This window comes from Microcaecilia unicolor, chromosome 2 (assembly GCF_901765095.1).
Source record: "Microcaecilia unicolor chromosome 2, aMicUni1.1, whole genome shotgun sequence".
Classification (NCBI taxonomy): Eukaryota; Metazoa; Chordata; class Amphibia; order Gymnophiona; family Siphonopidae; genus Microcaecilia; species Microcaecilia unicolor.
Genome location: NC_044032.1, coordinates 643821397 through 643847540, shown reverse-complemented (window position 1 = coordinate 643847540; position 26144 = coordinate 643821397). Strand labels below are relative to the sequence as shown.

The following is a 26144-nucleotide window of genomic DNA, read 5'->3' as shown; positions in this document are numbered from 1 at the left end:
GATTTTTGTTTTAACGTTCACATGTACTTTTATCATACCCAAAGTAAAATACTATGAGATGCTAAATCACAATAGCTAAAATGTGTATTAAATCCAAAGAAAAAAGTGTACTAAAATGAAAGCTTAAAATGAAAACTAGTTAAGAGGTGGAGGTTAAACCACTGAAGACTTTCTGGTTCAGTCCTGAATAATTTTGGAGCCCCAGAAGCAAGGAGATTGCCTCAGAACTAGAGCATCACACACATACCCCCACTAACAATCTAATCCATTAAGCCCCCAACACATTCTAAAATTCCCCATCACCTTATTCCTCTCAAATCCTCTTGCTTAACTCCAGCTCGGCCACCCATCTAACACTCCTAGGGTAGATAAACAGGTGATGGAGCATGGGTTGGGTGGGTGAAAGAATGGTTTACTGGGTGGACAGGATGATTGAGGTAGGGGAGTGGGAGTAGAGGCACGTAGGAAATGCAAGTGTCGCAGATTCATGCTGCCTGGGTGTAGAGGACCCCGACTCCAGACCATGGGACCTGGGAGCATTGGATCAGTAGATTCTGGGTTTATAGGCCCCCGAATTGGGAATTCCATCTCCAGAGGGTTCTCGAGTCTTTCGTGGCTGACTTTTTAAACATACAACTGACTTCCCATTAAAGTCAACTGGAAGTTAATACACAGCATCACCTCCAGTGGTAAAAATAAAGATTCAGCACTAAGCAGGATGTAAACTACACTAAAACGTAGTGCATCAGATATAATGTAAGCTAATGAGGTACATACAGTTATGCCCACTGTGCTAAAATCAAAATAGTAAAATTAGGTCTTACCTGATAATTTCCTTTCCTTTAGCAACAGCAGATGAATCCAGGAACTGGTGGGTTGTATCCATCTACCAGCAGGTGGAGATAGAGATAACAGAACTCTTGAGAGTAAAGCAGACGGCCAGCCCTTCTATCAGTTAGTATATATCTTTCGAAAGCAGTAGAACTAGGCCAATCAATTCAATAACTTTAACAGAACTCCCATCCTCACTATAACAAAAGAGAACCAATGAGAAAAACTGCAACCATGAAACGAAGTTGCAACAATGTCTGCCGAAGCAGAATTTCTTCTTTAAATATCTGTATTTTTCATATCTGACTGAATCTGCATAAGAGAAAAAGAATAGAGCAGCGTCCAAAAATAGTCGGCTAATGGGAGGGATCCTGGATTCATCTGCTGTTGCTAAAGGAAAGAAAATTATCAGATAAGACCTAATTTTACCTTGTCACAAACAGCAGATGAATCCAGGAACTGGTGGGATGTACCAAAGCCTACCCTAAGAAGGGCGGGAAGCAGACAACCCCCGCGCTAAGACCTGAGCCCCAAACCGCGCATCTTCCATGAAGGCAACATCCAACCGGTAGTGTTTAACAAAAGTGTGCCGAGACAAGTAGCTGCTCGACAAATTTCATCCACATGAAGAGAAGAAGTCTCCGCCCAGGACGCCGCCTGCGCTCAAGTAGAATGAGCCCTTATAGCCATAGGTGGCTCTCAACCTTGTGACAGATACGCTGACGCAATGGCTTCCTTAATCCAATGCGCTATCGAGGCTTTGGAGGCCGCCTGCCCTTTCCGCGATCCCGAAAGGACAAAGAGGTGGTCCGATCCCCGACACTGATTGGTGACCTGAAGGTAACGCAACAGCACCCTTCGGACATCCAACAGCCAAAGGGATGCAAACTCCGCCTGAAAATCCTCCTTCCTAAACAAAGGGAGAAACAAGAGTCTGATTGAGATGGAACTCAAACTACCTTTGGATGAAAGGAAGGAACCGTCCACATCGAAACTCCCGAATCTGAAAACTGCAAAAAGGATCTCTACAAGACAAAGCCTGCAGTTCCAAAATGCGCCGAGCTGAGAAAATCACCACCCAAAAAAACAGCCTTACGCATAAGGTCCTTATCCGTTGTCTTTTGTAAAGGCTCAAATGGAGACGCCTGTAATGCCCTGAGCACCATGTTTAGTCGCCACGAAGGACAAGGCCGCCAAAGAGGCGGACGCAAATTAAGAACTCCTCGTAAAAAACGAGCCACATCCGGATGAGCTGCTAAGGAGTATCCAGCTACTCGACCCCGAAAGCACACTAGTGCTGCTATTTGTACTCACAGTTATACACAAGACCCTTAGAAAGGCCGTCCTGCAGGAAATCCAATATCACCGCAATAGACACCAGAAAGGGAGAACCGGTCTTCTGCTCACACCAAGAAGAAAAGAGTTTCCATAAGCGTACGGAGTGGACAGCTTCCGTGCTTGCAGAAGTTTCGCAATCACAGGCTCCGAAAAACCTCTATTCCTCAATCGGTTCCTTTCAATAGCCAGGCCGTAAGACCAAAGCGGGAGGGATTTTCCATCTGAACAGGTCCCTGGCACAGAAGATCCGGAGTCACCGGAAGGCACAGTGGAGTGTCTTGCAGAAAGCAAACCAGATCTGCATACCACGGTCTTCGGGCCCAATCTGGAGCTACCAGGATCACAAGCCCGCGATGACGACTGATGCAATGAAGAACTCTCCCTATCAGAGGCCAAGGAGGAAACACAGAGCAGTCCCTGCTGTGGCCACGGCTGCAGTAGGGCATCGATCTCCGCAAACTCGGGCTGCCTTTTCCGGGAAAAGAATCTGGGCACCTTGGCATTCTGAACCGTGGCCACGAGATCCATCACTGGCTTTCCCCAACGACAAGAAATCAGTCTGAATGCCGCCGCCGAAAGCGTCCATTCTGCCGCATCCAAGAGAGTCCAGCTGAGGAAATCCGCCTGGACATTGGACTGGCCCGCAATGTGAGCCGCTGATAGGCATAGAACATGAGTCTCTGCCCACTCCATGAGATGAGATGCCTCCACTGCTAGGGACGTGCTGCGAGTCCCCCCCCTGCCGACTGACGTAAGCGAACAGGTTTCCCTTGCAGGAGATCCTGAAGCTCGGCCAATGCATTCACCACCGCTCACAACTCCAAATGATTGATGGACCACACCGCCTCGAGAGGTGTCCAAGTCCCCTGAGTCACTCTGTGGAGACAATGAGCTCCCCAACCGGTCAGACTGGCATCCATCACGACCACCACCCAATTCAGGGAGGCTAAAGGCATGCCCTTCCGCTACTTGGTTGGACATACCCACCAACACATGCTGTCCCTGGCCGTATCTGTCCAGGACAGCTGGCGTTGATAGTCCAGAGATGTCGGAGACCATCTGCTCAAAAGAAAACTGGAGAGGCAACATGTGAGCTCTTGCCCACGGCACCACCTCCAGTGTAGCTGCCATAGACCCCAGGACTTGGACAAAATCCTAAATCCGAGGACGAGGCATCCACAACAAGCCGCGCACCTGAGCTACCAGTTTCACTCTCCGGCCATTGGGAAGGAAGACTTTCCCTACCTTGGTATTGAAAAGTACCCCCCCCCCCCAGATACTCCAAGCTCTGTGAGGGACATAGTTGACTCTTGTCCAGGTTGATAACCCATCCCAACGACTGCAGAACAGAGATCACTCTGGAAGTGACAGCCCAACTCTCCTGCGGAGAGGAGGCCCGAATCAACCAGTCGTCGAGATAAGGATGAACTCGAATGCCTCCTTCCGCAAGAAGGCCGCCACCACCACCACCATCACCTTTGAAAAGGTGCGTGGTGCCATGGCCAGGCCAAAGGGAAGAGCTCAAAACTGAAAATGACGACCTAAAACCGCAAACCTTAGGAACTTTTGATGCGGTTGCCAAATTGGGATGTGCAGGTAAGCTTCTTTGAGGTCCAGCGCCGTCAAGAACTCCCCCGGTTGAACCACTGCGATAACGGCTCATAATGTCTCCATACGAAAATGACGTATTCGCAGAAACTTGTTCACGTTCCTTAAATCCAGAACCGGGCAGAAGGTTCCGCCTTTCTTCGGTACCACAAAGTAAATGGAATAGCAGCCTTCAGTGGCGTTCCTAGACTGCCTGACACCCAGGGCGAATCGCCGATGCGCCCCCCCCCCCCCCCCACCCACCGGCGAAATTAAACTCCCCCACCCCGGGTGCATTTTTACCTGCTGGGGGGGATGTCGCGCGCCTGTTGGCCGAGTCCGCTTGTTCTCTCCCTGCTGCTCCCTCTGTTCCGCGCAGAGGGAGCAGCAGGGAGGGAACGAGAGTACTCGGCCAATAGGCGCGCGACACCCCCTCAGCGGCGTGCACCCGGGGCGGACCGCCCCCCCCCCCCCCCGGTACGCCATTGGCAGTCTTTGCGCAACTCGGGAGTAGAGACGGGCACTATGGCTCTGAGCTTTAGCAGCTCTTACAAAGTGGCTAGAACTGCTACCCTCTTTGTGTCCTGCAGCGAGACTCCAGAAAAAATTCTGTGACGGGTGCACTGAATTCCAGCCTCGCACCACGTCTAGTACCAACTGGTCTGAAGTTATCTTGACCCACTCTGGGAGAAACAGAGACAGGCGCCCCCCTATCTGCAGCACTCCAGATTGGGCTAGCACCCTATCCATTGTGAGGTGCGAGGAGCGGCTCCCTGTTGACCGGGGGCACCCGCCGCTCGCTTCTCATCCCAAAAGGAATACCTTTGCTGGAATTGGGAATGCTGAAAGGAACCAGAAGTTCTAGCCGGACAAAAACGGCGCGTATCCCGAAAACGGGATTTAGCCGCTCTCTGACGTGAAGCCGGCCTGGGCTTATCTTCCGGTAGATGCTGGGATTTGGACTCCCCCAAATCCTTAACAATTTTTTCCAAGTCTTCTCCAAATAACAGTTTACTCCGAAAAGGTAACTGAGTAAGTTGCTGTTTGGACGCCATATCCGCCAACCAATGATGGAGCCATAACATCCTCTGAGAGGAGACGTCAAAGCCATCATCTTGGCTGAAGAGCAAACCAAGTCATAAAGGGCGTCCGCCAAATAAGCCAGCCCAACTTCCATGAGAAGAAAGGCCGGAGGTTCTTGAAGAGCCTCCTGACCAGAATGGAGCCAACTGAGACAAGCTCTAGCCGCAAAAGAACTACAAATGGAAGCCTGCAGTTTCAATGAAGCCACCTCAAAGGACCGCTTCAAAGACGCTTCCAGACCTCTGTCTTGCATGTCCTTGAGCGCTACGCCACCCTCAACTGGCAGAGTAGTCTTTTTAGTGACCGCCGTCACCAGGGCATCCACCTTCAGCAGGGCAAACTGTTCCAATCAATCTGATGTGACCGGATAAAGCCGATACATGGATTTAGAAACCCTCAGAACGCTATCCAGATCTGTCCACTGAGACAAACTCAACTCATCAATGGCTTCATGTCCTGGAAAAGCCCTAGCTGGATGTCTAGTGCTGGCCACGTCTGGATCCTCAATATTCAAAGCTTCCAAAGCTTGAGAAATTAACGATGACAATTCCTCTTTTTGGCGTACTGAAGAAGTATCATCCGCCTGATCCTCAGGAAGGTCAATCTCCTCCATGTCCTCCCCCACCGTCTGTCTCCAGGACCCCTCAGAGGGAGCCACCATCGACGAAGCCAGAGGTCCTTCTCCTCTTAAAACGCAGCCCCATCATCCCCTAGAGGTCCCACAACTTCGTTTTGAGTCCCAAGAAGTGACAAGAGATCCAAAGAAATCCCCGAGGATAAAAGGGGAAGGGCACGCTTCATCACAAATGCCTGATGCATTAATAACACAAATTCTGGAGAAAAAAAATTCCCCTGGGGCAACGGGGACCGCAGGCCCGGCAGCTGTCCACATTTCTGACTCCCCCAATACTGCCCCACTTGAAGGAGAAGGTGGGAGAGCAGGAAACGCTACCGAAACTGCATCAGCAGCTCCAGACAAAATGGTGCGAGAACCGCGCACTTCAGCACGGGAAAATGTTGTCTCCCCAAAGGAGGATGAGCCCTGGGCCCCAGACACAGCGCACTCGGCACTACAAATTCCCTCCGTCGAATGCCGCTTCCCACACCGGGAACAGCGTTTAACCGTTTCCGCAGCCATGCCGCCCTGCTACCAGGAAAGAAACCCGAAGCCGGCACTTACCAGCTGATCTCCCCTGCAGTGAAGAACCGGCAGCCAGAGTCAAGGGAAACCGCTCTGACTCAGACAGCAGCAGAAATCAGGTAGACAGAAAACAATTCTCCTCCGCTCTCACAAAATCTTAACTTTTTTTTTTTTTTATAAATTCTATGGTTCTCATTTCTTTATTCTTTTTTAAGTGAGGAGGGAGGGAGAGAGACAAACCAGAAAGCACTGAAGCCTGACAGTGGAGAGCACGGGGTGAGGCAGGGACCTTGCAGTAAGGTATGCCCCCAAAGCTGACACCTTCAGTCAGACACCCCCTCCAAGCTCAACTGGCCAGCAGCCCAGGAGCACTCTCAGTGGCCTTAAATCCAGGAGCTGGAGAGAAGTAGTCCATCCACCTGCTAGAGATAGAGATATACTAAATGATAGAGAGGCTGGCCGTCTGCTTCACTCTCAAGAGTTCTGTTATCTCTATCGCCACCTGCTGGTAGGCGGATACAACCCATCAGTTAATGGATTCATCTGCTGCTGATGACAAGGAATACAACTTTGTGCTGCAGCAAGTCAAACATATAGTAAATGTGAAACAGCACTTGTCATCTAATAAGTCTTTTTCCTCTATACAACGTAGACACTCCTTTCTCTCTTCCCAGTAAACCTCTTTATAGACCTTATCGTGTAGGAAGCCCTCTCACCTTATACACTCTTGAATAAGCCACCTCACCCGTTACCAGCACTGCCCCAAACTTCCTCTCAAAAACAGAATCCAAAATGATTAATTCCTGATATTTACAAATCTGAAAGGTAGTAGACACTGTATAGAAGGGTAGGGATTGCAGTTGGTGCTGTAAGCAACTGAGCAGAATCTGTTTCCAAGTGACTCAAAGCATTGTGTGTATATGGGGGTGGGGGTGACTGGATGGGTTGTGCGCTTGCAGGAAACTGCTTGTAGGGGGTGTGCATACATTTAAGTGGGTAGCTGGTGGGGGGGGGGGGAGCTGAGTGAATGGATGTAGTTTGAATTGACTGCTCATTTCCCCTTGCACCCTTTACTTCCAAATGGTCCCTCAATTCTTCCATCACAGCTTTCCCGCCTTCAAAAAGATTATCTACCCTTTCCTCTCCCTCCCTCCTCCATGGTCAGCCACTTCTCTACCTGCCATCATCTCTAGAAGTAGTAATAGCATGGTGTTCATCTATCAAAGAGAAGATGAAATGTCTTCAGCAGCAGACTGGCTAACCTACTGAAGAGGGCTTTAAACTAAAACCATTAGGGGATAAGTGAACAAAGCCCCCAAGCAGTAAAACATTAAATACGACTACAGAAATGGGGGGAAAAGGGGGTAAAATCTGGAAAGCTGTGTATGCTAATGACTGTAGTATGGGAAGTAAGTTCCATGGATCTACAAGCTATGACGTTAGACCCTGTCTTGGATTTAGTGGTGGTCACAGAGAAGGGGTTCAAGGAAAACTTTGACTGGGATAATGATACCAGGCTATAAGCAATTCAGGAAGGACAGTGTAGGAAGAAAGGGAGAAGTGGAACTGTATGTTAAAAGATATTAAAAGTAACAGAACTGCAGGACTTGTGGGGTAAAAGGAAGCATTGTGGGTTAATCTGGAAAGAGGAAATAGAAAATCTATTTGAACTGATGTCACATATAGGCCCTCCTTCACAGGCAGAAGTGGACAGAGATTTAATTGAAGACATTCACAAAGGGGTACTACTTCTAATAGGCGATTTCAATATACTACTATTACTAATCATTTCTATAGCGCTACTAGACATACACAGCACTGTACACACTATATATAGGTACTTTCTCTGTCCCTAGGGGGCAATGGAGGGTTAAATGACTTGCTCAAGGTCACAAGGAGCTGCAGTAAGAATCGAACCCAGGTTGCCAGGATCAAAGCCGCTTAACTAACCATTAGGCTACTCCTCCAGATGTCAACTGGGCCATCCCTTTTGCGGGATGGACTAGAAGTAGGGAGATTCTGGACCTTGTACGGGATGAACTGTTCAAGCAGTTGATAATGGAATCCATGCGGTATGGGTCCATACTGAACCTGATGGACATGAATGGGGAGTGTTTCTAAATCACAGTGAGCAATCATTTAGCATCCAGTGATCACCAGATGGCGTGGATTAACATTAAGAGGGTTTGGTTAAATGTAAAATTTCTACAGTTCAAAAACACTAACTGTGCAGGGATTTGGGTCATGCCCTTCAACTACAAATCCCTGCAATTCTGTAGTTCCCTGTAATAGGCTCTTTCAGAGCATAAATCCAGCTCCCTGTGTCTTACGGCACTCTTTCTATTGGCTTGCCTTGTTTTCTGTGCATGCTGGGCTAGTTCCCCCCCCCCCCCCCTTTTCTCTCCCATTAGGTCAGTAAGTTAGTCTGCAGCATATCTCCTCTATGAACTGAGGCTGCAAATGTAGTATTTTGCTGTAAGACCCCCTTCAAGCTACTGTAATGCTTCTCTCTTGCATGGAGAGAGCGCAAGAGGAGAACAGACTCCCAGTTTGTACGGAAACAAATTTGTCCAGCACATCTGAACTGTGAGTTATTTTTCCTTGTTTGATTACTGCATTAAAGATGATTTTGGTTCAAGAATTCTGAGCCTTTTCATATGTTCTGTACTCTGGTATAAACTGCGTGCTAATAACATAGTAACATAACATAGCAGATGACAGCAGAAAAAGACCTGCACGGTCCATCCAGTCTGCCCAACAAGATAACTCATATGTGCTAATTTTTATGTATACCCTACTTTGATTTGTACTTTGATTTGATGTATACGCTGGAAGAGAGGAGACATGATAGAACTGTTTAAATATCTCAAGGGCATTTATGTACAGGAAAAGAGCCTTTTTCACATGAAGGAGAGCTCTGGAATGAGGGGGCATACGACAAAGTTAAGAGGGAATAGGCTTAGGAGTAACCTAAGGAAGTATTATTTCAATCACCCCAGTGTGAGGACAGAACACCAATAAACCTAAATAATAATAAATAAATTCTGGACTGCAAAAACCTGAGGGAGGGGTACAATACAGGGGTGCACAAAAGAAGAGCGGGACTTGGATGTGATCATATCTGATGATCTTAAGATGGCTAACAGGTAGAAAAGGCAATGGCAAAGCAAGGAGAAGAATGGCCAGCAGGAAAAAGGTGATAGTGCCTCTGTATAATTCTTTAGAAAGGCCCCATTTAGCGTACTGTGTGCAATTCTGGAGACTGCATCGTCAGAAAGAAATATAACATGGAGCTGATCCATAGGGTAACTACTAAAATGGTCAATGGTCTGTCAAAGCATATAGACAGACCTTACAAATGGACAGCCTGGCTAGGCTATATGCTATCTATCTGTCATTTTCCGTTCTATTCCCAATTTAAAAGCTGTTGCCATAAGACAAGGTTTATGGAATTGTGATCCAAGTTTCTAATAAAAAGATCACCACAAAATAAGGGAATGTCTTCAACACTTGCAACTCTGTCACATTCTGCCAAAAAAAATACAATTCAAAATATATTAAAGCAGACATTTGCTTCCTATTTTTGACTATTTGAATAACTGATATTTTACACCGAAAGCATAAAGTATATTTTGTAGACCAGTAAAACAATCAAGAGTATTTGTTGGTCCAGTGGTTTTCAATATATCCACAATAAATATTCATGAGATAGATTTACATGCAGTGTGTGCTGTGCATGTGAAATCTCTCTCATGAATACTCATGGGTACCCTGAAAACCTGACTGACTGGGGTGCCTCGAGGACCAGGTTTGGGAACTACTGTGTTGGTCTATTATTAAGTCTTCATATTGTTTGACTCAGTACTTGGATGGAAACCTTTTTCACAGAAATATTAGCCCTGAATCATTGAGGGTTAAGTATCCACCAACTCTGCACAACAGGCTGACGCAATTTTGCCTACCGTATTTTTCGGACTATAAGACGCACTTTTTTCCCCCAAAATTTGGGAGGAAAATGGGGGGTGCGTCTTATAGTCCGAAGGTAGCGAGGTCCGATTTCGGGATCGCCCTCCCCCGAGTTCGGGATCGCCCTCCCCTACTCACGTCACGCGATGTTCTCTGGTGGTCTAGTGACGTCAGGGCAGGAAAGAGCCCCCTCTTTCCTGCCCAGCGCACTGCTCTCCGTCCTCCTGTATGCTGCCTGACTGACAGTCTCGGCGAGATTCAAAATGGCCGCCGAGAATTGAAGTCTCGGCGGCCATTTTGAATCTCGCCGAGACCGTCAGGCAGCATACAGGAGGACGGAGAGCAGCGCGCTGGGCAGGAAAGAGGGGGCTCTTTCCTGCCCCGACGTCACTAGACCACCAGAGAACATCGCGTGACGTGAGTAGGGGAGGGCGATCCCGAACTCGGACAAGACACACCGGAGCACATAGGTTTTAGAGGAGGGAAAAAGGAAAATTTTTTTTTTCCTATTTCCCTCCTTTAAAACCTAGGTGCGTCTTATGGTCCGGTGCGTCTTATAGTCCGAAAAATACGGTATATTCTTGGCAGAATAGTCCAAGCTCCTTCAAGTTGGCAGGGGAATTGTCTTTCTACTGGTCTTCAAGCTTGGCCACATTTATTGCAGCCATTCCTAACCCAGTGCACGGGGCACACCTAGTCCCACTAGGTTTTCAGGATATCCACAATGAATATTCATATTACTCACTAGTAACCGTTTGACATTTTTTAAAAATTCTTTATTAATAAATCAATACAATCTTCCTAAAATTAAATCCATTACCTTAACCCATAGTTACATCAAACCAATCCATACACACTCACATTCACCAACACATTTAAAATCGCACACAATTCTCCAAAATACTGTTTCAATACACAATTAAATAACATATCTGGCGATATTTTGCATCAATATGTGATCATAGTTCTTTTAGTCACTTGTAAATCCAGTGCTCTGAAGTCTCCCACCAGAGCAACCTTTCTTCAAATCACATTCAATGAATCAAAATCATCAACTTGTGGAGTAATAATATTCTTTCTTCCAACAGACCATCATAATGTTAGATTTGCATGCAATTGAGGCAGTACATGCAAATCCATTGTGGATATCCTGAAAACCTGATGAGACTAGATGTGCCCTGAGGACTAGGTTGGGAATGGATGATTTATTGGATTCAAGTCTGAACTTTGACCAAGCCACTTAAAGATACTCACTTTCTTCTTGCTGAGCTATTGATTGCTTTTGCTTGTGACTAGGATCACTGCCCTAACGACAAATCTTCTCTCACCAGTACCACTTTCTTCGAGCATTTACCTGTACTTCACACCACTCATCTTTATCTCGATGTTCACAAGCCTCCCCCAGCCTCACTGCTACAAAGCATCTTCAAAACATAATGCTACCACCACTACTGCCGGGCTTTAAAGCAGGGATGGCAACAGCAAACTGATACACTATGTTTTATGCCTTAATCAAAGAGTTCTTTTTTTTTTTTTTTTAATCTCGGACCACAAAACTTTCTCCAAAATGCGTAGTGTCCTTTAAATGTTTCTTTGAATATGCCATGCAGCATATCACATGGCTTTGCTTTTAGCAGTGGCTTCCTTCTTGCCACCCTCCCTTATAGGTGATGTGAAATACATTTTAAATTGCTGAGCAGTCAACATCTTGCAGACCCAGCATCCTCTACAGTTCTGGTAAAGAATCTTAGGCTTCTTTAGCAGTTTACTCACCTCATGGCTACTGACTGAAGTGACAGCCTAGTAGAGGCAGGGTCTTCGTGGAGCCAAACTGTTTCCACTTTTTGATGGTCCTAACAGTGATTCAACTGATATTCATAACACATTAAAATTTCTTATAGCCAATCTGTACTTCTAAGTATCTTTATCCTACAGTTCTTTGGGGAGCTCCATGTTTGACTTATATGACTTAAATGTTAATCAAATGTCTAAACAGATGTCTTGATTCTTCATTTAGAAGTATTTGAATTAGCTCAACCTCTGTGACTGGACATCAGTGAGCTCTATAACTTACTGGTCTTACTAAGGCAATGTCTGTACACTCCATTTGGGTTTGATACGATAAGGGATGAAGAGATTTACGCAATCAAGATTTTTTGGTTTCTTGTGTTTATTTTTTTAATATTTCAGTGTGAAAGAACAAGTACAGATCATGCAGTGTATAGATCAGAGAAAAACTCCTATTTTAATGCATTCTGAATTGTTTTTTTCAGACAGCAGAATGTGAAAAATGTATAAGGTTGGGAACACATATGCAAAGCACTGTATGTCCCCTATATCAGAGGCCTCTATTTGCTGGATTAAGGCCCGAGTTTTAAAACAGATGATGCTGTGTCTAACCCAATAACTTTTAGAGAAGTATGCAATGCTCAGCTTACAACTCCTTTAAAAGTTCATTTTTTGTTAGGGTAAATTCCTATGCTCGTCTCTTGGAACACAAAAAAAAAAAAAAAACATTCTAAATTATCTTTTCAACTATTACCAAAAGAGCAAGCGGACAGTTAAAAAATGATAAACTATGCACACAAACATTTCTTGAAATGTTTCTAAACATTTCATGCACACTTCAAAAGGTAATCTCTTGATGAAAAAGCCAAAACGTGAAGAGCAGGTAGATGGGCTTGCTGGAAAGCTCTGTCAATGAAGAAAGAAAATATCAAGTTACCAACTCTCTAAAACTAACTGACCATAAACAGCAAAGAACAGTTTGCAGACGTGTACATAGCCAGTCATGTGATCAGATGCCAGAAACAAGTATACAAAGAATAGAGCAAAAGAAAAGCCTCAACGCTGCCATTTTACCCCTCACACAGCATGGCTCAGACCATCATATTGCTCACATAAGCACAATTCACCAAGTAGCCTCATACAACATATATGACAGTATAAGAAAGAAATTGTGCAAAAAACAGAAGAAACCAGTCTTCGCAAAAAATAGCAACAAACAAAACAGTGAAGAGGACCAGCAAAAGAAAAAAAAAAAAAGGTTAAAAATATAATGAAAGAACACAAAAAAAAACAAAATATATATAAAAAATGTAAGGCGTCAACACTTGGCTGTTGAAATTCAAAAATAAACTTTATTTGTCAATGGATAGCAGGGAGAAAGGGACTCGACACAGCTGTGTTTCGGCCATACAGGCCTGCGTCAGGAGTCTTCTCACTGTATGCTGATCTTATAAACTATCCAAATAGGGAGGGAATGTGTATATCTTAGCTGGAATTTGGAAAAGGAAGACAATCCTCAAGTGCCGTTCTAAGCCTTCCCAGATGTCCAGCAAAGTAATTAAATGAATAGATCCCGAATTGATCCTTCCCGAAGTCACAAAGCACCACCCAAACCCAGCTCTCTTTTTTTTGTGTTCTTTCAGTATAAGAAAGAAAAGCATCCTGTTTCAGAGGGCGACAATGAGAAAAAGAGAACCTGTACAGAACTGAACAAGAAAGCTAACGTATGTTGATTAGATCAGGATAATCAGTAATGGATTTGAACTACAAACACATATGTTCAATATTCTGGTCAGCTCCCCCCCCCCCCCCTCAAAAGTTGTGTTACTGAAGGATTTAGACTAAAATGATATTTTCATGGGATTAATACCATATCACAGCATATCCATACTGTATGTGTGTTTTAATTATGTACCAGTGACAACAAAAAAAGGAGGCCTGTATACTAAAAAGCAAATACACGTGGCAAGTTGCTGCATGGCTTCTGAAAAAAAAAAAAAAAAAAAAAACCTCCAAATTTCTGCTCCTCTTTGTAATAAATTTCCATGCATATTCTTGTGTTGAAAAGTTAACGTAAATTCATAAATGAGCTGCTGCAATGCAAAAGGACACAATGCAGCTCATTAGCTGTGCAATTACTGAAAAAAAAAATAAAAAGAAAAAACAAGCTTTGGAAGGCCCCATATTAAAAAACTATGATAAGACATACTTACCTAATGGCTTAAAAGAATTTGTACAATTATGGGGTGGGGCGTGGGGTGTTTTTGTTAAAGGTAACACTTGCATTTAATCAGACCAATAGAATCTTGACATGTAATGCTCACTAATTTGTAAATTTTGAGGTGGGAACCAACATTTGACGTATGAAGGAGTTATGCATGAAGTGTTGGAATCGTTTCAGCAGTAGTACAAAACACATAATGGAAGAGCGGCTGGGTTCAATCTAAGTGATATGAAAGCTTGAACTGTGGTTAATATTTTGAACGTGAAATCGTTTTTCTCCATGTATGCTGCAGAACGTTTGTCCTAAGGCAGCACAGGTGAAACACTGGCAGTGTCACCTTCAGAGTTGTGACTAATTAACATTGTAATTTTTTTGTTTGTTTTACTACTATTTTTCAGATGTCAGCAGCATTTGAGATGAAGGAATAAAAGTTGCACATTATTCTACAGAAGTTTCTTGACTTGTAACTGACAAGTAAGCCTTACAGAAAAGGAAAGTGAATACGCTTTTGCTTTAACTGGCTTGTCTGAAGTGTTTTTCCTCGCTTGCTTTCACTTTTTGAATTTTCACCTGGGACAATCTCCAAATGGGTTAGTTTTGCACATGCCATGTTAGGAATGAATATCACTCCTAAGCCAGGGTATATGGAGTAGTATGATCTCAGTCTCAATTTTTCAGTGCAGAAATTTTTATGTACTTTGCAATAGTTATTTTTTAGTCATATACCTTTATAGCTTATTTCCACACTCTCTCTGTAGCAAATGTTTATTTCATTCGGCCACAAAAAAAAAAAAAATATATCGTTCACAGACCCCAAGATCTCTTACAGATTATCGGTACAAAAATACTGAAGAGGAGCACTTCTGATATGGGTTTGTTTTGAAAATTAAAATACTGAACACAGGCAAGGCATAATCACAGCATAAACCACCTGTGTAATGAACATACAAAGTAGGTGAACAATTTACTCAAGCAGAATGGCTCTCAACCAAGACAAATTCCATCAAATAGATGTGTGGTGGAGTGCTAATTTTTCTACTACTAAACCATCTACAAGTATTATGAAATTTTATTTTAGTTTATGATACAAAAACGTTATTTATGAATACGAAACAAATTCAACTTATATAGATAAAAAAACATGCCTCACATTGGCCATGTTTTGACACATTAAGGGCTAGAGTTACTTAAGAGAACTACTGCATTAGTTTGCATTAACACAATGCGCATTAGTGAATAGGTCCCAGCAGGGGCGTATCTGGACTTCGCCGGTAGGGGCGTCCAGAACCGAGGTGAGGGGGAACATTTTAGCACCCCCCCCCCCCCGGCGCCACCAGAACCACCTCCGTGGCCCGCCCGAAGACCATCTCGACGGGAACGGCTCCCTTAACCTCTGTAAACCTAAAGGGGGCGAGTCCCTGTACGAAGCCCCCGGAAATCCTGCCCGAGAACTGTTAGCATCTGCCAGTAGACTCAGAAAGAAGAATCAAACAACGAAGGAAGACGGCTTCGGCTGGCGGGGGTCCACCGCCAGCAAAGGTAGGCAATGGCAGGTTGGCAGCGGGAGGGGGGGTTGAGAGGGCTGTCGGTAGGGGGGTCCAGGACCAAATCTACGGGGGCCCTGGCTCCCGTGGCCCCATTATAGATACGCCCCTGGGTCCCAGTGCATAAAATGGGGATGGGTGTCAAATTCAGGTCCAGATGTACTCTAGAGTTAAACCAACTCCTGTTGACAGAACAGTGTGGAACTTCCTCCTTGTGGTTGTTTTGGCATGATACAGCAGTGGTTTGCCATTGCCTTCTCCTGCACAAGTGAAGTATCAACTGTGTCACTGCTGCTCAAAAACGAGGCATGATTGGTAAATAATGCATATTAATGTATGTTCTATTCTATCTGGGGATATATAACCCAATTTTAAACCAAATGGTGCAAAGCATGTACAGAAACAAGAAGCTTCACCAGTGGAAGGAGATAACATTTTATAATCAAGATAACATTGAAATGTACTGAAAGATTACATCATCATCAGGATACCCCTCTAGAAAAGAAATATGTCTTAAGCGCCTTGCGAAATAGGGTATAAGAAGTCAAAGTACGTATTTCAGTTCAATGCTATTCCAGTCCTACTTTGCCTGAAAACCAAAAGGACCTTTCCCAACATACGTTGGAAACCATTCCCTTTACTGATGGATAATCCAGATAAATTTGTCCTACTCCTAAAATGATTTCTGTTTCTAGTAAACTGAAGAATCTTTCCCACAGATTAAGAATTCTGTCTGTGAAAACATTTAAACACTAAGAATGCAATCTTAAAATGAATTCTACAATCAGCTTTTAAATCAATGTAACTTATTTAAAAGAGGAGTTGCCACTTGAAATTTTCCCATATTAAAGATTAATCTAGCTGATGTATTTAACAATAATTGAAGCAGTTTCCTTAACTGCAGATTAAAAGAGCAATATAGCGAAGATACTTTACCTGTAGCAGGTATTCTCCGCGCAAGCCAGAAGACTCTGGCAAAACTTTGTTTTTATTTTGCTTGCAAAATGCCGATTCCTGGGCCGAAGTGGACATCAACCCAATATTACTGGAGCTACTGTCCTAAAGCTTGAAGGACTATGAGCAGCGTATTGCTCTCAATCTTCTCAAGTAGAGAAAGAATTTTCTAACCAATACATTCACCTGATCCTCAAAGGTTAGTCTCTAATCCATTATTATTCCAAGTACTCTAGACTTGGCTTCAAATCCCAATGAAATTCCAGAGCATAGATCAATTGATTTTTCCAAAACCCACTGTTGATTGACAAACCATAACAGTTTAGAAAATTAAACCTAGCCCAGTTCTTAACTATTGAAACGTGTCTCTTTAAAGGAACAAGTGAATCATGTTCTGGACACAGCATAAACATATCATCCACATATGAACGGGAATAAATATTCCTTTTTTTCTTCTTCAAATAACCACCTAGGGAGCACATATATACATTAAACAACTGGGGAGACAGTGGAGAACCCTGGGGGACCCTAAGGCCTGACTGCCAGCTTTGTGATTTAACTGTATTTTTCAGAGCTGAATACGATCTATGTTTCAAAAGGGCAGAAACCCAGTTTAAAATTGAACCTCCTATCCCCATTTCACTCTGGCTTCACAGAGGCAGATCATGATTGACGGCATCAAATGCTGCTAAGATGTCAAACTGGAGGACTACATCTCTACCTGAAACCACATTTTCTTACTTCAGATACAAGTGTAAGCAACATGGTCTCTGTACTATGCATTGTATGGAAGCCATGTTGTGAATAATGCAAAAAAAGATGAATCAGCAAGGTATTCTGAAAAATGAATATTAACTATAAATTCCAAGAGCTTTGCAACTCACGATATACTGGTCACCAGTTTGAAGTTATCCGCATTTGTAAGATCTCCATCCAAGTTTGAGAATAGGAGTCAATACTAGCTCAGCTAGTGTATTTTCCCACCATTAATGTTATATTAACAAAATCAGTAAACCAAGTTAGAATGGAAAAAGGTATTGTTTCCAAATAAAAAGGACACATCTAAAGAACCAACTCTTTGTTATTCAAAACTAGTGACACAGCCTTCGATTAAACTAATGAAAAACTATTCCAACATCTATTTGCTGGGATCCCTATCCTAGCATCTTCTATCATCACAATGGCATCTCACTAATCATCGTCTTACCTTGCTGAGGTGAAAGACAAATGTTATTAAATTCAGTCTGAAAATATAACGCCAACCTTTCTGCAGAAGGTTGTACCAATTCTGATGCCAGATCTTGATAAAGTAGATTTTAAAAAGTTATTTGCTTCCTATATTTTGGAGCGGAGTAGCCTAGTGGTTAGTGCAGTGGACTTTGATCCTGGGGAACTGGGTTTGATACCCACTGCAGCTCCTTGTGACTCTGGGCAACTCACTTAACCCTCTATTGCCCCAGGTACAAATAAGTACCTGTATATACTAAGTAAACCGCCTTGAATTTAGTTGCGCACACAGAGAGGTGGTATATCAAGTCCCATTCCCCTTTAGTATCACAGTAGCACATTTACTATCACAGTAGCACCTTTTAGTAAGCAAGTGTCTGCAATGGATGATATTTGTAACCCAGATTTCTGCTCTAACCCACCTCATTTCTTAACAGAGTACATCTGAGCATCATTAAGGCAACAACATTCATTCAGGAAGAAAAATCCTATGTGCATGTTTTAGAAAAACGATACTGTGTGATTGGGGGCCATGCTGTTCAGTTAGCAACATTGCAGGTGGTGGTTCATGCACTATTCTGGATTATAAATAAAGCCCAAGGCAGGACGTTAGTATGCCAACTACGGCTGATGCCAAGTTTTTCAGCTACAAATGGTTTTTAGCTTGCTATACTTGACATTTCTTTTGCACTCTAGATAAAAATTAACATTTGCTAAATGATTACAAGGCCTACTTATATAAATAGTAAACGGTCTTGAATGCAAAAATTGTAGGGAGAACCTCAACATGTATTAACGTATAGTCAATCCATAGTAACATAACATAGTAGATGACAGCAGAAAAAGACCTGCACGGTCCATCCAGTCTGCCCAACAAGATAACTCATATGTGCTAATTTTTATGTATACCCTACTTTGATTTGTACTTTGTAATTTGTACTTTGATTCGATGTATACGCTGGAAGCGAGGAGACATGATAGAAATGTTTAAATATCTCAAGGGCATTTAGGTACAGGAAGAGAGCCTTTTTCACATGAAGGAGAGCTCTGGAATGAGGGGGCATAGGACAAAGTTAATAGGGAATAGGCTTAGGAGTAACCTAAGGAAGTATTATTTCACAGAAAGGGTGGTGGAGGCGTGGAATGGAGGTGGTGGAGTTGAGGACTGTTTCAGAATTTTAAAAGGCATGGGATAAGCATGTGGGATCGCTTAGGAACAGCAAGAATTAGAGGTTACAGAGGATGGGCAGACTGGATGGGTCATATGGAGGAGTGGCCTAGTGGTTAGGGTGGTGGACTTTGGTCCTGGGGAACTGAGTTCGATTCCCACTTCAGGCACAGGCAGCTCCTTGTGACTCTGGGCAAGTCACTTAACCCTCCATTGCCCCATGTAAGCCGCATTGAGCCCACCATGAGTGGGAAAGCGCGGAGTACAAATGTAACAAAAAATAAATAAATAAATCTGCCATCATGTTTCTAAGTAAAAGCATACTACCACAAGCCTATACAATATCAACTTAATTCATATTTGGGTTGAGAGCTGTTCAAAGTGAGTAAAAAGACTGAATTACAATAGCATTGATTCTCTCATTTAAATCAGTACAGTCAGCACCAAAATACATGGAGAATATTTGCCATGAAAGCAGTACTAGGGTAAAGTCTTCCTACAGAAGATAGACCATCTGGAAGCTCTAAGGCAGAATATTTCTCAAAAAGGCAATATACTAATATCAGCGTGTCTCAAAGCAGACACACTGCTTCTAAATCTGTATAAAGTTTCTCCTCTCAGGACAACTTAAAAGCTCCTATTTATCACCATCACAGTAAGCACGCTGCTTCTGACCCTGGACATTCTAGCACAGAGCTTCTGGGCAGACCCTCCATAGGGCACCATTGTCCTGTGATGTCCAGGGGTCACATGCTTTCTGCAGCTGAGCAAACTGGGGCCACTGCTGCTGAAAGTTTGGTGAGCACAGCTCTAGTGGAAGGTGTCTCTCCCACCAAGGACCCTGCCTCTATAGAGCACATTACCATACTACTACTACTACTATTTAGCATTTATATAGCGGGTTATATAGCATTTATATACTGGATTATTCATACTAGAAATACACGGTAAAATGTACAGAATTTCTCATACATCTTGCACTTGAGTTTCACAAACTTCCTCTACTACACAGCAACGTTTCTGGTAACCTTTCATATTTTATCATCACACAGTCCATCTTACTCTGCATACTATGATTATATTAGAACAATCCAGCACACTATTCCTTAAGTGTGTACAACCAGTGCAGCACAGGACATTATCATACAAGACCACCCACCAACATCAGGCAAGATCATATATAGTGTGGGGTACAAATGTAATAAATAAATATGGAGTCTCACCAAACCCTTATCACCCTTCATTATCATTTATGGTGTCTCATCACAGGGACACACTTACTCTCCCCTCTAGCCCCACTATTATTATGGTGTCTCACCCCCAGGGGTCCTTACTCCCCCCCCCCCCACCCCCACCACACACACTATAGAGCAGACTGGACAACCTTTATACACAACTGCATGAATGACAGCACTATTCTTGGCAGGCCGCCACACTATATAATGTCAGAATCAGAAATGTGCAAAGCTCCATACACCTATGCAAAAATTTAACTAAAAGCGATAGAAACAAACCCCAAGAGTGACTATTCTGAAAATATTTGTGAACTACTGTACCTAAAATTGCCAAATCTCTAGTTAATTATGTTTTCCATGTATACTTCCCACAATCTCACAAGCCACAAAAAAAAAAAAATCAATGGCGGGCTGCACTTGCCCAACTCTGATATTGAGCCTCACACCCTAGGGGCACCCTCGCTCCCCATTATCATCAGATTAAGTGTCCCACCTCAGGGGCACACTCACTCCCCATTCTCCCCCCCCCCCCATCACCAGATTAAGTGTCCCACCTCAGGGGCACCCTTCATCCCCTTTCTCTCCCCCCCCCCCCAATCATCAGATTAAGTGTCCCACCCTAGGGGCACCCTCGCCTCCCATTATCATCAGATTAAGTGTCCCACCTCAGGGGCACACTCACTCCCCATTCTCCCCCCCCCCCCCCATCACCAGATTAAGTGTCTCACCTCAGGGGCACCCTTGCTCCCCCTTCTCCCTCCCCCCCATCATCATTATATTAAGCGTCCCAGCTCAGAAGCACCCTCGCTCCCCACTCTGCCCCCCCCCCTATCATCATTATATTAAGTGTCCCACCTCAGCGGCACCCTTCCTCCCCGTTCTCTCCCCCCCCCCACCACCACCACCACCAATCATCATATTAAGTGTCCCACCTCAGGGGCACCCTTGCTCCCCGTTCTCTCCCCCCCACCACCACCACTCATCATATTAAGTGTCCCACCTCAGGGGCACCCTTGCTCCCCGTTCTCTCCCCCCCACCACCACCACTCATCATATTAAGTGTCCCACCTCAGGGGCACCCTTCCTCCCCGTTCTCTCCCCCCCACCACCACCACTCATCAGATTAAGTGTCCCACCTCAGGGGCACACTCACTCCCCATTCTCCCCCCCCCCCATCACCAGATTAAGTGTCTCACCTCAGGGGCACCCTTGCTCCCCCCTTCTCCCTCCCCCCCATCATCATTATATTAAGCGTCCCAGCTGAGAAGCACCCTCGCTCCCCACTCTGCCCCCCCCTATCATCATTATATTAAGTGTCCCACCTCAGGGGCACCCTTGCTCCCCGTTCTCCCCCCCCCCCCCCATCATCAGATTAAGTGTCCCACCTCAGCGGCACCCTTGCTCTCCGTTCTCCCCCCCCCCCATCATCAGATTAAGTGTCCCACCTCAGCGGCACCCTTCCTCCCCGTTCTCTCCCCCCCCACCACCACCACCAATCATCATATTAAGTGTCCCACCTCAGGGGCACCCTTGCTTCCCGTTCTATCCCCCCCCCAATCATCAGATTAAGTGTCCCACCTAAGGGGCACCCTTCCTCCCCGTTCTCTCCCCCCCACAACCACCACTCATCATATTAAGTGTCCCACCTCAGGGGCACCCTCGCTCCCCCCCCATCACCAGATTAGGGGTCTCACGGGGCACTCTCGCTCCCCATTCACCCCCCTCCGATCATCATCATCAGATCAAGTGTCCCATCTCACTCCAAGAGCGCCCTAACTCTTCCCTCTACCTCCACTATCAATATCGTGTCTCAAGCCATTAGTGCCGGCTGCCCTCTTTGTCCCCAGTGCATCTCACCCCTCATCCGCCCATATTACCATGCAACGGCACCCTCCAAAGGGAAATCCCGCCCCTCCCGTCGCCTCACCGGGCCCGTAGAACTTGCTGCCTTTGGTCACGTCGAAGACCTTGCCGTTGACTGCCATCAGGATGCGGGAGTTGTTGGCGGCGGCCCCGTCGTACTCCCGCAACTGCTCCAAGGTGAAGTCGCGCCGCTTCATCTTGGGCAAGGAGGCTGCCTGGGCGTCGCGGGCCGCTCCGCGCGCGCTCGGCCTCTCCCACCAGCGAACGTACAGCTTGTAAGCCACGAGGCACAGCAGGACCAGAAGGCCGACGTTCAGCAGCATCGCGGCGACCGCCGCCCCGGGTCCCACGTCCTCCAAGGCCGGCGACGCCCGCGAAGAGAGCAGCAGCGGGTCCGCCTCGCCGCCGTCCGCCATGGCTGCCCGCCCCCCTGCCCTGACTGAGCCTCGACGCTCCGCCCCCTCAGACACCGCGCGCACCAGAGCTGCTCCCGCCGACACACACGCTTCTCGCTCGTCTCGAGCCGAGCGCGCGCGCCAGGAAGCAGCACTCTCTGACTAGACTAGTCCACGACACGAGACGCCCGCGAGGGCCAGGCGCACGTGGCGCAACGGCGAAACGAATTCTCACGAAGCCCGAGAGTGGCGCGTGAAGAGGAAGAGGAGGGCTGGGGGAGGTGGGGTCGGACATCAGGGAGGTACACTACAGACTACGGAGAATTAGGGGAGGGGCGGGGTCGTTACTTGAAGCTTGGCCACAGAGCATCCTGGGAGCTGTAGTTCTGGGGCTTCATGTTGACGTAACTAATGCTACGTTTAAAGAGGGGGAGGGAAGGGCGCAGCGCGCAACGGTTGTTGACCTTTGCCGCGGTTGGGTTGGTCCTGGGTTTTCTGCCTGTACCCAACATCAGTACAGCGGCAGTGATGTCAGCTCAGTGAGTTGCAGGCTGGGACAGGCTTGGATTTCTGACCGGCCCATTCTGGTGCATTATGGGACTTACAGTACGAATTTCAACGGGCAGAATGAGGAGGCACTAGAAATCCCACACGGTTGTGGGATGTAAGTTCTAAGGCCAAAATGTCTTCGGCCTGGAAGTAAGTAAGGTGGTATATCTGCAGCAGATGTCAGCAGAACGGCTCTGGGTAAAGATGGATTTTTCTCTGAAATTTTCCAGAGATGACGTGTTACCCAGGTCTAAACTTCAGATTTTACTACAGTCCAAAATGATAGAGGGGCTGGAACTCCTCTCCAGTGAGAAAAGGCTAAAGAGGTTAGGCTGAGGGGGGATATGATTAATACCTATAAAATCCTGAGTGGTTAAGTACAAAGACCAGAAATTACATGGAAATACTTCTAAAACAAATAGGAGGAAATCATTTTTTCACACAAAGAATAGTTAAGCTCTGCAGCTGGCTGCTAGAGGACGTGGGTTAAAAAAAAAAAGGTTTGGACAAATTCTTGGAAGAAAAGTCCATAGTCTCTTATTGAGATGGGCATGGGGGAAGCTACTGTTTGCCCCAGGATGGGTAGCATGGAAGGCTGGGTTTCTGCCCGGTACTTGTGACCTGGATTGGCCGCTGTTGGAAGCAGGATACTGGACTAAATGGACAATTTACAACTGACAAGGCTTGAAAGGCCTGACAGTAAAAACCAAAGTAAAAACTGAATAATTGCTAGTGAACAACTGAAGACACTTTCAGCAGGACGGGCGTGCCTAAGAAGGAGCCTTTTGCACTGCATTAGATCAACCGGAGAAGGCAGGCTTGTGAGGAGAGCAGATTGGGGCAATACCGTCTTAATAGAAAGCACAGGAAATATATACCATAATGAATACCCTCAAATTGCTCCTAATAATCTACTCCCTAACACTGATCCACTTAACACTAACCACACCACTTGCAGAAAACAACATCATACCCATACTACACAATCAACATAGATTGATCAAATACACCACACCTCATCAAACTGTTAACCTAAACAAAGGAAGAACACACGCGAACAACCACAACAGAAGAGAAAGAAGGACCCAAACAAACTCACCTCAACAAAGAAATGACAATTAACAAAGTCCACTTAACACCAAATACAGAAAACCCATTCCAAACAATCCAATCCGGAGTTTCCGGGGAGGAATGTAGGGAGAGATGAGAGTGGAGAGGTACTGAGGAGCTGCAGAGTGAATGCACTTATAAGTTAATAAGAGGAGTTTGAACTGTATACGGAAAAAAATAGGAAGCCAGTGAAGTGACTTGAGGAGAGGGCTAATATGAATATAAAGACACTGGCGGAATATTAGTCGTGCAGCAGAATGTTGAACAGATTGAAGAGGAGAGAGATGGCTAAGTGGGAGACCTGTGAGACGCAAGTCTAAGCGAGAGGTGATAAGAACATGGATGAGGGTTCTGGTAGTGTGCTCAGAAAGGAAAGGACGAATTTTGGTGATGTTACAGAGAAAGAAACAACAGTTTTAGCAGTCTGCTGAATATGTGCAGAGAAGGAGAGGGAGGAGTCAAAGATGACCCCAAGGTTACTAAGCTGATGAGACAGGATCAGGAAGGATGAGAGTGTTATCCACTGAAATAGAGAATGGGGGAAGAGGAGAGGTTGGTTTAGGGGAAAAGATAAGAAGCTCAGTCTTGGTGTTGTTTAGTTTCAGATGACGCTGAGACATCCAGGCAGCAATGTCAGACAGGCAGGCTGATACTTACCGTGATACCTCCAATCTTATTTCTATTCCTCTCCACCCCCCCTTCTTCTCTACCCTTCTCTTGTGCTCTATGGAACGCCCACTCTGTCTGCAACAAACTCTCCTACATCCATGACCTCTTTATCTCTCATACCCTTCATCTGCTTGCCCTAACTGAAACCTGGCTTTACCATGAAGACTCTGCTTCAATTGCGGCCCTAAGTCATGGAGGTTATCTCTTCTCCCATGCTCCTCGCTCGGTTGGCCGTGGAGACGGTGTCGGACTACTACTCTCACCCTCCTGTAAATTTCAACCCAGTGAGGACAGCGTTTTTGCTGAGTACATCTAACATTTGCAAAGTGTTTTAGGCCATGTGTATGCTCTATTGCTGGCAACAGGGGGTATGGCCAATCCATCCCCTAAAGTTGGCTCTGTATGAGAACCAGCACCTTTTTTCCTATAAAAAAAAGCACTGGGTTAAAGTGAACCTGAGCAGTCTGGTACAGCAGCTTTTATACCCCCCCCCCCCCCATCAGCCCTGCTGTTTACTGCTTTAAAAGAGGGGCATAAACAGAAGAAACTGATGGCTCTGCCTGTCCTTCCTCTTCAGATGTAGACTTCCTTCTTACCAGGGCTCCATTACTTTATGCCATTTTTTTTTTTTTGCTTGGTAGTGGCTTGGCTAGGTGGGGGAGGAAACTACACCGCTGGGGTGGGGGTGGGGCCCATCCACAAAAGTTTACCCAGGGCCTCATAGCTGGCTAAAGCAGCCCTAGACAGCAGATGAGTGGGACAAGACAATTGAAGTGTTTTGATTGGAGCTCAATTAGTCACATTTGACAATGGACTCCTGATGCTCCGAGTTGATCCATACTTTGTTAAAGGTTTACAGCACCATCACTGACTGTGTGTTTTTCATTGTCATCTTCGCCGTGTCTGTTCTGCATACAGTACTGTTGCAGACCTGACACCATGGAGATGGACCCATTGTGAATGCAGAGTTTAACACAGGCTTGCAGGGGCGGCCTGACCATTACGCCATCTGAGACGGGGGCCTCAGGCGGCACTCTTCAGGAACAGCATCTTGGGGGGGGGTAGGGGCAGCTTCGCGGTGTGTTACCTTGTCACGGTGATGTTCCAGACCCGGCAGCGATTCCCATATGCTGCCCGGCCTCCACCGGCACCCGCCTCTTCCCTTTTCTACGGCCGCATGAAGTAACTTCCTGTTTCGCTCAGGCAACTGCAGTAAAGGGAAGAGACGGCTACTGGCGGCGGCAAGGGGCAAGGCAGCATATGGGAATCGCTGCTGCTGCCGGGTTTGAAATGTCACTGTGATGAGGTAAAATGCCCTGGGGTGGGGGGCGGCATGTTAGCTCCACCTCAGGCCCTGCAGGCTTAATATGTAATTGCATTAGTAATTCAATCAGCTCATCAGTATGTATTCTCAGCTATCTGGTCTTACTGGGTCTGTGTGAGTTGCTTCTGCCTCTTAATTCTCTTTAGCT

At 45.5% G+C, this 26144-nt stretch overlaps 1 protein-coding gene across 1 annotated transcript in view; it reads right to left on the bottom strand.

Annotated features, from left to right (window-relative positions):
* Positions 1-22607, bottom strand: part of PGRMC2 (progesterone receptor membrane component 2) — a 72443-nt gene extending 49836 nt beyond the window's left edge. The window contains exon 1 of the mRNA XM_030191740.1: positions 22014-22607. Within this exon, the coding sequence (XP_030047600.1) occupies positions 22014-22365 (352 nt within the window). The 5' untranslated portion in view covers positions 22366-22607. The remainder of the gene's footprint in view (positions 1-22013) is intronic.
* Between the last annotated feature and the right edge of the window lie 3537 nt (positions 22608-26144).